This window comes from Ammodytes marinus (genome assembly GCF_949987685.1).
Source record: "Ammodytes marinus genome assembly, chromosome: 5".
Lineage (NCBI taxonomy): Eukaryota > Metazoa > Chordata > Actinopteri > Uranoscopiformes > Ammodytidae > Ammodytes > Ammodytes marinus.
In genome coordinates, this window is record NC_137234.1 from 6,275,154 (window position 1) to 6,290,033 (window position 14,880).

The following is a 14,880-nucleotide window of genomic DNA, read 5'->3' on the forward strand; positions in this document are numbered from 1 at the left end:
AAACTCCAGGATGATGTAGTAGTGTTCCATTAGCCCACATTAAAGTGACCTACAGCATGTTTATATACAGCGTGCACATAACTAAATTAACCGGGTAACGGATCTTCATATGATTTACTTGTGTGTCACACACACACACACACACACACACACACACACACACACACACACACACACACACACACACTTCATCTTCATTTCCTCATAAAAATGAATCTAAAAGTACACGCACGCACACACACACACACACACACACACACACACACACACACACACACACACACACACACACACACACACACATACACACAAACACACACACAAACCAAGAATAAAGTGTTATGCTAAAGCGAAATCTAACCAAAATACATCCATATCACCCAAGACCTGCAAGTTGATTGACATTGAAAGTGTGACGCGTTTAAGATTCAGATTTGTACATCTTCCGCCTACAACATACATAGAAATGTGTTGTGTCTATTTGAGCACGTTACAGCCAACAGAGAATAAAATATATTAAATGCAGAATATTTCAGAGCTGGATGTTATATGTTGGTTGCATACCTGGATCTCATTGGCCAGAGCCATGTCGATCATGTTGCTGAAGGAGTCACTGACGTCAGTGAGGATCTCGTGGATGGCCTCTCTCATGGACTTCAGGAAGAACTCGTCATCTGTGTGAAGGCACCTGTGGGTGAAGGGACATTTTGGATTAGGTCCCACCTAAACACACTCTTTCATATGATGGAGTAAAAGCCTTTTGGAGTTTTTACCTCTCTGTTATATTGGTCAGCTCCATACATTTCTCCAACAGAGATTTCTCATACTGCAAAAGAAAAGGAACAGACAGAAGGTTATATAAGGCTTTGTATCAAAGTGTATACTATACAGAAACACTTCCAGGAAGTAGCATTGCCTGGTTCTAAATCTTCAGTTCATATTTTACGTTGTACTTTGTAGCATTAAAGGTGCTACGAGGAACTTTGAGGTATTTCTGAAGTAGTCTCATTTGTCCTCTGATGATCATAAATAACATCCAACAGCAAACGAGACCATCAGTGCAAAGAATGCTATTTTCATATAGTTTATCTTAATGGGTACGCTCACCCAGGAACCACAGCTGGCGTAATAAAAACACTACCGCTTTTGTCCAAAGAGGGTGCAAGAATTACCACAAACTTAAAGTTCCTCGGAGCACCTTTAATGTTTTAAAACCTTTCTACCGTCACCATAACACCACTTCCAAACCCAACAGTAGCCAATCACCTTCTGCATCTCCGGCGGTGTGTTGCGTGCGGTGCTGTACTCGTGCACCAGTGATCTGACGTGGCAGTTGGCCCTGACGGCGGTGCTGTGGACCCTCTGCCAGCGTCCCTTCTCCAGACGCTGGAACATCTTGCCCAGCTCGGTGCTCACCACCAGGGCCCGACGGAGCAGCGTCTGCAGGTTGTTCCGGGCCACGTGGTCGCCGCCCCCACCGGCACCGACCGCCGAGCCCAGGATCAGCTCTCCCTGCTGGGCATCCTCCTCCACGCCGATGGGCTTGGCCTGGAGCACACACATACACTCCACCTCCGTCATGTGCCGCAGGTCCTCCATCCAGCGCTGCACCGAGTCCACCTGGAGACACTGCATGCGGGTACTGTGGAGGACAGGAACAAGAAGATGCTGGTTTATTTATACAGCTACAGTATATACTTTAATCAGGAGGTCACATTGAGAGCAAGATCTCATATGCAAGTGAGACCCTGTACCCTAACCTTGAATGCATAGTAAAGTATCAAACAAAAACATATTAAAATTAAAATTAAAAAGATTAAATATCAAAGCATGTATGACATTCTTAACATAATTTGCGCTGACTTAAATGGCTAAATGGTTTAATAGAAATAGGGATAAGTCCTACATGACATAGGACACAGATGTGGATTTTAACTAAAGATGGGCGACTTTATACATTGTGCATTACATGTATTATAATATATTTTTAACATGGTCAACAAATCAGCACTGACATTTCCAAGGGATGAGCAACTTGTGGACCTAGATTGCCTAAATGGATTGTCCATTGGATTTATTTTCAAATTGATGGAATATAGTTTGCCTCAAAATGGAGTGAGGTCGCGTGTACCAGAGTTTATTCGCCTCTACTGATTGGTGTACGCATAGAAAATCCTTAACTGATTTGCTGATAAGAAAACCACATATATTGGCTTTTTGGTCTATATCAGTTGCTCCTTATTGATATAAAAATGAAAATGACAAATGACTGCAAATACCAAACCACACCCGAACCGCGCAATAAATGTGCAAATGTTGAGGACAGTATTGTCTTAAATCTGGGAAGTCATTTGTTGCTGACCAGCGGACTACTGACGAAAGAATGACTTGATTTATAGGAGAAAACCTTAATCATCTTTGCCTCCCCCACAAGAAACAACATGGTTAATCAGTAGAAAATGAAGGAAGTGGTCCCTCGTAAATTCAAACTTGAACAATGACAGATCAATTAAGATGGCTGTGCCACCCTTGTACTCTCTCTTTAAATAATTCCTTCTCCTTTATCCAAATATTTATTGATTTTTTACTAGAAAGTATAGGTCATGAATAAGGTTTGGTATGATACAATAACAGAACATGCTGCATTTTAAGAAGTTTGAGGGTGGTTTTCTTCTTGTTATCATTTCATAAAAAATAAAAACACAAGAGCCAAAAGTGTTAGGTATGTCCATAGATTAAACTGTGTTTGTCATAACCCATAACGTTAGCATGTTAAGCTACCTACATTGGTAACCTATAAGCATTACTATAACCAAGGCCAAGCGCCATTTTGTTGAGTGAATGATAAAATAAAACAAAACAAACTGTTTAATAAGTGGGACAATGGAAAAAGGAGCTGTTTTTGATGACAGGGGTGTGTATGCATTATTTGAGTCTACATAGTCCTACTAAAATAATCATTTACATGATAATGAAACCCTCACATTCCTCTCTGAAATATAATTCCATCTCTGCCACACAACTGCAGCACTAAAAAAAACCACACAGCATTCAAAATCAATGGTGTGTACACAAGGTCGCACCGCAGCTTTCCACGGCTGTTTCGTTTAGCCAGTTTTCCCCCCTCGGCACAGAGCGGCTTTAACACAGAGCAAACACTTGAGTCTCTCTCGGCTCTGACCTAATGAACGCAGGCTTAAGGGGCCACTCCAGAGTCCTGCTCCCAAACCAAGGGCCCAACGCTCGCTAAATGTGGGCCGGTCGATATCACCTCTGCTTTATGTCAACACGTGGGTAAAGAGGTCCTATAATGAAGCTTGATACTTTTTCTCTGGCAGTTTGTGTGGAAATGGCAGACCACTGGAGACATTGGGATATTGCATTGGTATTCAATATTGGTTGATCTGGTTTTGTAGAGAAGCCTTGTGGCTGTGTGTGTGTGTGTGTGTGTGTGTGTGTGTGTGTGTGTGTGTGTGTGTGTGTGTGTGTGTGTGTGTGTGTGTGTGTGTGTGTGTGTGTGTGTGTGCGTGTGCGTGTGTGTGTGTGTGTGTGTGTGTACACTCAAAACAAAGATTTATCATTGACCAGTACCAGCATTATAGCATCTCAAAAGTGGACGTTAGGTTTGAGCTATCTGGTTAAACAGGACTGAATCATTAGAAAACCACAACTCTAATTCGATCTAATCCTCATCAAACCATAGGGGGGGGGGGGGGGGGTCAGCTGTGTACCAACAAAAATCAATGTCTCATTATAAAATGAAGCAGCTGACACATGAAGACATGGTAAGGATGGTAGGATGGCCTAGGGGAAAAGAGGGGCCGACCAGTAACCATGAGGCCGCTGGTTCGATCCCCGGCACCGGACAGGAGGGTGTTAGTAGTAAACTAGTGGTGGCTGCTATTACATCTACAGTGCTCACCATCTCTTCCATTGTGTCCTTGGGCAAGGCACTTAACGCCAAACTTTACTCTAGTAAAAAGTTGGACAAAATTACAATGTAAAGGTTACGATGTGGAAACTGAGGACAGTTTAATTGTAGGTACACAAAAAATTAGAGTTATGAATAAAATAGTCACCAGGAGAATACACATCCAATATTGGGTTAAAACCAAGTCAGCAATATTGACTTTAAATTTAAACTCTAGCAGTTCATATGATATTGTCCAAGCACATTTTTAAGCTATTAGGTATGAAGCAAAAATGCACACACTCTCACTCAGGCATCCACATATGCACACAAACTGTATTCATAAATTCTACACGTCATGTCAATCATATTTCCGCTGTGGAGGTGAAATAACAAATACTCTGTAGGTTGCACTGAGAGAGAAAGCTCGCCAGTTCAAAAACACTCTCCCAAAAATAAATCTCCATAATTTTGTAAAAGGATAAAGATGTAATATAAGCTGTAAATGTGGACTGTAAAAGCCTAACTGTGCAGTGTTACACAGTGCTGCTGGGATCATTAATATAGAGCTCGTTCTGCTAAGTGCGGTAAATAGCGTCATAGTGTGATCATCTTGGCTTCTTAAAATTATAAATAAGATATTAGTTTTTTAGCAAATCAAATCTCCTAAATGTTCCTTGCAAATAAAATGCTGCCAAACTTCGCCTTCATATTTGAAAAGCTCTTTAAAAGCACTCGAGGTCTTAAAACGCCTCCTGGTGCAAATCAATCACACAGTGACTCAAACTAAGTGAGGGACATTAGCCACAAAGGGCCCGGTCATCTGTCACTGCCACGGCCGCAGAGGGGACGGACAAGAGAGCTCTCAGCTCTTAATTGGCATCATTTTCATAAACATTGTTCTCGGACATCACCAAACTGTGATGAAACAGAAGCAGACCAGATGTACAGCTTTGGTTATTATAATGGCCTATGTATGTACGCAATTAAAAACGTATGAAGAGCTGGTAAAATTATATAAAATTCTTCTAGTAAATTAAACTTACCCCAACACTTTATATAAGTAGGTATAAGTTGAAGAATCAATAAGTCTATTGAAAGGACAAAAAGAATTGGCAACCCACCACAACATTTCCATGAAGTTATCAGCTATATCATCTATTTCCAGATATAAGTGACGCCAACTCTAAAAATGTCAAAACCAACAACCAAACAAAACCATATTTTTATAAATATATAGATACTGATAGATAGATAGATAGATAGATAGATAGATAGATAGATAGATAGATAGATAGATAGATAGATAGATAGATAGATAGATAGATAGATAGATAGATAGATAGATAGATAGATAGATAGATAGATAGATAGATAGATAGATAGATAGATAGATAGATAGATAGATAGATAGATAGATAGATAGATAGATAGATAGATAGATAGATAGATAGATAGATAGATAGATAGATAGATAGATAGATAGATAGATAGATAGATAGATCGATCGATCGATCGATCGATCGATCGATCGATCGATAGATAGATAGATAGATAGATAGATAGATAGATAGATAGATAGATAGATAGATAGATAGATAGATAGATAGATAGATAGATAGATAGATAGATAGATAGATAGATAGATAGATAGATAGATAGATACTGCATATTCATATCAACCCAAATATGGTCATTTCGAACCCATTTTTCCACAGTTAGTATAACGACATCACATGAGTATGAATGAACCCATCTTGATTTACACATCCATCAAGCCACAAAAGCCGTTTCCCGTCAGCGCCGGCAGGGGAGAAAAGATGATAATAATAGGTTTGTTTTCCAAAGGAGGGGAACGAAGGGATGCTCTTCAGCTAGCAGGGAATGACAAATATTTACATGTGCGGCCAGGAGAGGGTCAGGCCACTGCAGCGCTATTATCCCAGACAGGGAGACTGTGGGGATGAGGTTTCTCTCTTTCTCTTGTGTGTGTGTGTGTGTGTGTGTGTGTGTGTGTGTGTGTGTGTGTGTGTGTGTGTGTGTGTGTGTGTGTGTGTGTGTGTGTGTGTGTGTGTGTGTGTGTGTGTGTGTGTGTGTGTGTGTGTGTGTGTGTGTGTGTGTGTGTGTGTGTGTGTGTGTGTGTGTGTGTGTGTGTGTGTGAACCAAGCTCTGACAGCAACAGGAGAAACAGGAGAGACAGACAGGGGATGTTGTTGTGTTTGTTTGGAAGAAAAAAATGCTACTGAAAGATTTAGACATGATTTGTGATTTTGTTTGTTGGTTTGTTGGTTTTCAAGGCTTGGAAGTCAAATGTCTATGTTTTAAATTAAACAAAGTTGAATTAATGTTATTGATGATTTTCCCCTGGATTAAACTGGGCTGTCATTTCAAGTCAGCCATTTTTTTTTATTTTCAATATATTTTTTTAGGCTGCCTCTCTATGGTTCTTCTTTCATAGTAAAACAGTTTTGAACCCACACAGCTGCCTGTCAATAAAACTTTATGGTGTGCAGGAACTTTCACTTGCCTATAGACGTGAGAGAGAGGATGGAAAGTAATAAGAGACGTTAAAAAATTATTGTTAGCTTCGGTCCGGAAATAAGGAATATAAAAAAAATACAAATAAAAACAACATGGCATACAAGAAATATAAACAAATAAGAAATACATCTTGAACTTTAAAAGAAGAAAGAATGACAGGCAGAGTGACATAACGTTTGTATGGAAACATGGGAAAACCTACAGACAACTGACTGTTGGATCAGCAACAATCAAGGTATGAATCTTGTGAAGGTTTTACAGAGACATTCCAAAGTAAAGGTCACTTTCCCTTTAAGTCAGGCGTCAGGGGAAAATGATAACTTAATCTCTAGTATGATTCACTTTCTGAACTTTCTCATCTGCTTGAGAGACACAGTTGTTTCCGCTGGATGAGTCACTGAGAATCTGCTGCTCTGTAATCATCTTTCTCCGAGCTCAAACTTCATGAAAGAGAGAGTCTGTGAGAGTTGGTTTTAGGGTTAAGGTCAGGCATGTACTGTACTTCTAATGGTTGGCTCTGTGAGGAAGCATTTAAAATATCACATCCCCATATCCATATCCACTACAATTTTTTATTTATTACAGTGCATCGTAGACTTCTGCTGTTCCATGGCCTGACTTGGCTGTTGACTTTTTACAAAACAGAAACTTGTAATTACAATAACTGTATGACATGAATGTAGAATGCTCAAGTCAAGGGCTAGGGACTATAGGGAATACATTATGTTAGTAAGGGTCCTCACAAGTACTTCAGGCCTATTTCAATTATTAGAGGTTTGCCTCGTGGCAATTATTTGAGCTGAACCACAAGAGAATCAAAAGGAATTTTAAGCAAGAAATGCTTCGACAAAAAAAAAATGCAAATTTGGTGGGTCTCAATCAGCTGGGTTGAGGCACATAGCGCTGTTTCTATCCGAGTCTTGATTCATTTGGTCACTTCTTTCCAGCTTTTCTGATTAGATTAATCACATAAAAACGTGGAAAAGGAAAAGCATGGGGTTTGCAGTTGGTCCAAAAACTGTTCCTTTAAGGGTATGTATTGGTTTGTTTGAAATGTGTTTGTTTTTACACTTTTACATGCAACTTAACTCAATCAACTACACACACACACACACACACACACACACACACACACACACACACACACACACACACACACACACACACACACAAATCACAATGGCAGCCAAATGTGCCCTAAAATAATTGGTGTTTATAATGGCTTGCAGATGAGGGCAGTGGCTCAACGCAGACATACTGACACTAACTCCAGACCACTAAAAGAAAATATTTTCTATTCTATTTTCAAGGGGTGAAAATGTTGCTCATATAGTGTGAACCTTACAGAAAGCCAAAACCTTTGCTCTGTGACACCAGACTGCTTTAAATATGGAATCATCTGCTGACAGCCATTCTCTTCTACGATCACCACGGTAACCTTCTACGAGTGCAGGGGAAAGAAACCACAAATGTAACACTTGATGCAGCACAAATATGGATCTCCTTATGAATCACGGGGTGTGTGTGTGTGTGTGTGTGTGTGTACGTGTGTGTGTGTGTGTGTGTGTGTGTGTGTGTGTGTGTGTGTGTGTGTGTGTGTGTGTGTGTGTGCGTGTGTGTGTGTGTGTGTGTGTGTGTGTGTGTGAGTCAGTTTGTTTGGAGCTAAAAACAGCATCTGTGTCTGCATGAAAACACACTGTAAGCATTAATCTTAGCGAGTGCTATCTGTGGGCAAATTCGCTAATCACATCATGAAGATAATGTAATAAATCACAACACAAATGTGCTTTAAATTACAGTGATAGGCCCCATATTTTCCTAACACATAGGTTGCGTTCAAACACCCATATAATGTGTAGTAATAATAGAACTAGTAGAAAAAGATTCAGGATTTCCCCATTTTGATCAGATGCAGCATGCGGAAAAATCCCCAGATGCCCTACTACGTCCAGCTATGATTTTTAGTGTGGAAATCAGCATGGTTTTTTTGGGTGATTCTGACCCACAATCCAGTGCGCACCAGAAGATATGTCACATCGACGGAGCCTCTGACTGAAAACAACCACCGATTAGACGGCTATATAAGCAAGAGGCAGGGTAGAGGCGCAATGGTATGACGAAACAAATAAGTAAAAGTATGTCCCAATTGTATGCCTACAGCATGCTAACTAAATACATTTTATTATCAGCTGTAGTAGAATAGTAAAAAGAAAGAGGAGATTTTGAACGGAGGGACAGTATGAGCAGTGTGTAAACGGAGCGGTAGAGAGCACCTGTTGTCACTCAAGCTTGGCAGTTATTGAACAGCAGGAACTGGTTTATTCTCCAGGGGTGGTTGCCCATTTCTAGAGCGTGTTCTATGGCTGAAAGGCTCCAGGCGATTCAGGTACTGTGTGCAATACTTCACAGATCGTGAGCGCAGGTTGCGTAATGAATGGTTTCCCTACACATGTCGTGCCACCCTGCTGTCGACTGCAAAAGGATCCCTCTGATGTTAGTATGAGTTAAAGTGAAGGCGCCCTGTGTGGTTCAGTCAGATTGGTTTTTGTAATAGTGTGTTAAATATTAGCAGATCTTCAAACACGGCTAATGTTTTCCATGTGCATGCCTGCATTTTTATGTACCTGATAATTACACAACATTATTTTTTAAAGTCCTTGTTCAAGTAATAATAACAAACATGACATGTGGTTCCAGCTTCTAGTTTTTTTTACTTTTCTTTTTCTTTATTGTGTGGAAATCAGCATCTTTTTTTGGGTGATTCTGACCCACAATCCACTACTGCACCGGAAGTATCGTCACATCGACGTAGCCTCAGTCAACAACCAGCAGTGCAACCGAATGCGAGGGATATGTAAGCTAGATGCAAGTTTTAGGCAGTGGGCACGATGTTATGGTGCAATAAGTAAAAGTATGTCCCAATTGTGTGCCCTACTGCATGTAAACTACATACTTTTATGCTGTAGAATGCCAAATAGTGAAACAGGTAGAGTATGCGATTTGGAACGCAGGGAAATGGTTGTTCTCTGATATGGTTGTTTCATTGAGTGCTCCCCCTAGAGGCCTGGAGCACTTTGGTTGTTTTTACTGGATATGCAGAATTTTTGCGTTCCATTTGTTTTAGACTGCAGCATATTTGTTTGTTTTGTTTTCATTTGCGGCACATTTCTGTTGCTGTATTTGCTCTGGATGTCGGTTTGTGTTCTTGATTTGATCTGGCATCGATCCTGAAGCTGCAGCAAGTTGTTTCCTGATGGGAATTCTTTGGGCCATGTGTCCTTGTCAGTCACTTAATCTGAACAATTCAACAACTTTGCTTTACTTCAACCATTTTAAATGTGATATTCGCATTAATATGTCCACAAAGCAAAAACATTATTTTTAAAGGATAATAGACTGGCAGGCCCTGAGGTTCAATTCTCCACGCATCTATCCATATTACGAATGTTTGCACTCGTGTCACAGTACAGTCAAAGGGTTCTAGATAAAAACCATCCCCCAAAATGCTTCAATAAATCAACATCTGGATTTGTCCACTGTCTGCATTTATTCTCTGGTTGGCCTTAGAAGCAACTTGTTTGGAAAAGAAACTCAGCAACATGTGTCGGTTTCATGTGTATTAGTTCTGTTCTGGAACACATTGGATTCACTTCAGAGTGTATTCTCCACGCTTGTTTCCTGATATGAGTTATTCAGCACAATCTAAAGCAGGATGGAGACTTGCCTTCAGTGTCTGCTCCAATGTCTGGTTTCCATGATGAATGTATAAAAGTCTGAGGCCCTGATGTCACTTCTGAACAAATGGAAATCTTTCTGAGCGCGGACCACAACAGATCTGCAGTCCAAACGGGGGGAAGAGTGGATGGAAATGTGGGTAGAATGAGCTGCGAGGGTTTGAGGGACCACCAGACCATTGTGGCTTTGGCTTCCACTGAAGGAGGAAACAAGGACACTCTTGTCCCAAGACAGAGAGAGAGATATGGGGAGGGGAATATGTACAAAGACACCAAATGGGATGTTAATTCATTCCTCTTCTGGTCGCCATACTGAACGTTTTTAAAGCCCCTGTTTAAAACCCAAATTCCCACCACAAAATCTGTCTTATGTCATTTGGGGAGTTGGTTGCATGATAGTTAGCATGTGAAAAGAGTTAGGCATATTGGTAGATTCAATTGAAAGATATTGTCGTTTAAGTTTAATACATTTTACAGACAAAGCAGGCTGTATGCTCTGGTTCTTATGATCCACTAAGTATTTTGAACCAATCACGGCAGGTCTCTGCTCGAACGTTTCGAGAAAAACAATGACTGTTGCCATGGAGACCGTTTGATACAAAAAAAGCATTTCTTTTTAACTAAGCTTTTAAATATTTATGAACATTTACTTTCAATCACATTTTTGTAAAAAGCTTATTGAGACGCCCAGCCGTGATATCATACATTGATTTTACTATTTTAGAGCAGGTTTCCAGAGGCTTTAACAAAGCTTTTTTACACAAAGGGTTACAGCTGAAATGTAGACTTCAGAGCGGAACAAAATGCTGCCTCACTTTGTAAAATGATGACATATGAGCTAAGGTAATGGTGAAAGCATATGGCTGATGGCATCTTTTAACATGTGTAGCCCAGGTCATGCCTTGATTTTCTGGGCGTTTAGGTTGAGTGTGTGCTCCTCCCGCAGTAGCCCGTGGAAAGGAGATATCGTGGCCTCCGACTGGTCCGTTTTAATCCTGGCAACCGGGGCCAGACATCTGACTCCCAGATGTTTGGGTCGCGGCCCTTTAAAGACCAGACTCACCTAAAAACAGCACACTGTGTTTCCTATTTGCTCTCTGTCTCTGGTGGTAATTCTCTCCATTGTCTGTTTCTTTTAACTCTGACTCAGATTCCTGCTCCACACACACACACACACACACACACACACACACACACACACACACACACACACACACACACACACACACACCTGTGTACATGCACTGAAAACGTATAAATACACTTAGTGCAGGCATATGTGCAAGACATTAAGACGGTGGATTCGTCTTTTTTCCGTGTCTAAAACCATCTCCAGATGACGCGCCTGTCATTCAGTTTGTGTCGTTTTTTCCTCACATCAGCAAACCCACACTTGTGCAACTTCCAACATCCATACATGGGCTGCAAACACAAATACGCCACAAACAAAGTCAAAACAATTGAAGAAGAAGAATTCATAGACGAATGTGACACCACAGAAACTTGGTTAACCTCCTCTCGTTAAGTAATGGCAGAGCCTCTCTCAGACTGTAACCTAAGGGAAGTAGAGATTGTCCGGATACGGCCGATCTGGGCAAAAGCATTGGTCCTGTCCCGGGCCAGTGTTTGCAATTTATTTTAACACAATTCAGTTGTTTGGCTTCTTTCATTAGCCGTTACTGAGCCATGTGCTGAACAAATAGGATTTATGTTTGAGCGTGTACACGAGGGACAGACGAGAAAGAAAGGCAAGTAAGAGATGATCTGTGTGTGTTTGTGTGTGTGTGTGTGTGTGTGTGTGTGTGTGTGTGTGTGTGTGTGTGTGTGTGTGTGTGTGTGTGTGTGTGTGTGTGTCTGGTTGCCTATGTATAGCGTGACTACTGTACTGATTTTATACCCAAAGGCATTTATTGCACATCTTTTTGCTTCGCTGTGTAAGCATTCGTAAACACAGAACTGTCAGAAGATATAAATTCAAACGTATTAGCGATGAATGAAAACCAAAGGAGCTGATGAAGGGGCTTTCCCCGCATTCAAATAAAGAGTAGCATCAGCCTTTGACACTTAGCAGTTCAAAACAAAGACATAAATCACTAGTGTGTGATAAGAATGCTGTCTTGTGTGTCGCCGAAAAACAGCGACTTTTCTGGAAGTCATGAGTGATAGTTATAATGTAAAGATTGATAGCCATGGAAAACACTCTGTGGGTTTCGGATGAGTTCATCTTTGGCCCTGAGTTCATAGAAACAAGAGCAAAGAGGGATTCTAAGCGTCAATTAAAGTGAAATAAACGCCACAGTTGCTGATTTTCAGTTCAGAGAGTTCAGTTTAAATCAGCTGGCAGGTTTTTGATCCTTGTCAGTTTTTACTGACATTTCGAAAACACCTCTGCTCGGTTTTTGCATCAGTTTTTCATTGTTATAAATGACCACATGTGTCGGACAGACTTCTCTGAATTTTTCCTTTTGAAAAACTGGATTTTGCGTGATAAGGATTAAATTGTGGAAAGATGTTTTCAAGTCAAGTCAAGTCGAGTGTGTGTGTGTGTGTGTGTGTGTGTGTGTGTGTGTGTGTGTGTGTGTTCCTATCGTCTCTAAGGTTTTGACCTCTGCACCTCCTGCTATTGACAGCCTCAAATTTGTTGACTTAAGATCCTGACCGAGACCGATATATTGGTTTAGTGATGTTGAACCAACAAACATGAGTCACTAAATATTTCCCAAGGCAGATAGGAAGGAGATGAGGCTGTGATTAAGTGATTTCAACCATAAGACCCAACTCACCATCCGTCAACACACACACCATCCATAAGGTTAATTTAGTCTGAATTTAGTGGACAAAAATGTGAAAATTGTCCATCGAAAGCTACACTAATCTATATTTTTACGATAAATAATTAATGAAATGATCTCCAAACGTTGCAGTTTTCCTCAGTTTTCCTCAGTGTTTTAGCGCCTTTCAGCAAATTGTTTTGATTCCACAGCCTACAACCACGACCGTTGTCTTATTTCAATCTCTCCACTCCCTTCAACACCATTACTGGCTGCAGCAGGCATCTGTTTGGAGCAACAACAAAAGCTCCAACAGATAGCTAGTCCTTAGCAGCTAATAAACTAGATATTTCCCTTCAGGAGTTAGTTAAGAGGAGCTAAAAGTAGAGTGAATATTGAACATACATTCGTATTATCGGCCAGAAATACAAAGTCCAGAGTCCAAATGAATGATAATGACATTCTGTGTCAGAAAATCGATTATTGCCGCTTCAAATCTCATTGGGGCTGAGCTCTTGTTAGCAGGAGAGAATTTTCGTTGCCATAGTTTTTAACCAGATTAACAAAAACGACGTGCGCCACATACACAATTTACTTTGCGGGTGTATCCAAGACAAGAGTTCAATATCTTGAAGAAAAGGGGCCTTCACAAACAAACGTTTTGTGTGTTTTCAGTTTTAATTCCAGCAGACCATACTAAATCTCTTTTATGTCTACAAACTCTCAAGCCACATGTACATCCAAATACAACCACCTGCCTTCCTAACAGTGGAATGGAATGGTATGTTACATTCTACATTTTCATTCTACATTCATCTCCTCACGAACCACCAGGGACACGACTAGACCTCGTCACGACTAAAACTCAATCTCTGCTCCCCGTGACACCGGCGTCTCCCACGCCACTGCTGCCATTACAGGACATTATCAGATGGAAATAGGGGCCAAGGCACGCTGCTGTTTGGGATCCCCCCATCTGCAGATAACACATGGAGGGTTATTTCGGACTATCATTGGCTATTATTAGTGTGTTGTTTGTGAGTGTTGGGTGATTTTCTACATGTATGTGTTGTGTGTTTGTGTCGTGATGTGATGTGAGGTGTATGAAGTCCAGAGAAAAGAGGGGACTATACCATGAAAAACATCAACAACTCCTCATTAAAGTTATAGTGTGTAACTATGCTATGAATGAATGTCATTCAAGCCATTGCCAAATTAGTTGACACAAGGTTGATTAAGCCTATCAACTAAATAAAAACATTTCTGAGTTTTCACATGAACCTACTGAGACTGTGTGTTCCTTTTATATACTATCTATGGTGTTCCTGTGAGCGGACCTGTGATGCATTCAGGGCCAGCGCGGTCAGACTGCGCTGCTACTTGCCTCATTGGGGAAGAAGAGAGCGAGCTGCTCTGTCTGGAGCTGCCCTGAGGAGTCGCCATTCTGTCCGAGGCCATTTCACTTCAGCTCAGCACCTGAAACACAAGATGTTCAACATAAGACATCAAGGTTACAAGACACACAATGGACACTGACTTCATTTATAAACTCATATCCCTGTCAAGTGTGAAACATTGTTAGATATAAATCCAAATGTGTATTTTATATAAACATCCAACGCACACACAGTGTACACAACATGCACACACACACACACACACACACTGTGTTTGCCACCGCAGCTTTATCCACTACAATATCTCCTTATTGATCCGCCTCCAAGCATTCTATTCTTGTCTTGTCTTTTTTTCCTCCAAGTAATTCAATTATCAATAAACCTCACTGTTTTAAATAGCTGCAAGCCGCTGGTGTGCCAGTGGAATAATATTTCTTATCTTCTAATTTATTGGCTGGCTGCCAGCCAGTGACTCTCTTCCCTACTTTGAGCCTGAGCAAAAGAGGCTGACGCTCTTAAGTGCCCAC

The 14,880-nt window shown here is 40.8% G+C and overlaps 1 protein-coding gene across 2 annotated transcripts in view; it reads right to left on the reverse strand.

The window, feature by feature from the left end:
* The window catches only part of insc (INSC spindle orientation adaptor protein), a 52,465-nt gene that overhangs the window by 20,026 nt on the left and 17,559 nt on the right, over positions 1 to 14,880 (reverse strand). For both annotated transcript variants that reach the window (XM_080027602.1, XM_080027603.1), the window contains exons 2-5: positions 14,341 to 14,432; positions 1,267 to 1,642; positions 774 to 826; positions 565 to 688 (exon numbers count right to left, since the gene is read on the reverse strand). In XM_080027602.1, the coding sequence (XP_079883728.1) occupies positions 565 to 688; positions 774 to 826; positions 1,267 to 1,642; positions 14,341 to 14,414 (627 nt within the window). In that variant the 5' untranslated portion in view covers positions 14,415 to 14,432. The remainder of the gene's footprint in view (positions 1 to 564; positions 689 to 773; positions 827 to 1,266; positions 1,643 to 14,340; positions 14,433 to 14,880) is intronic.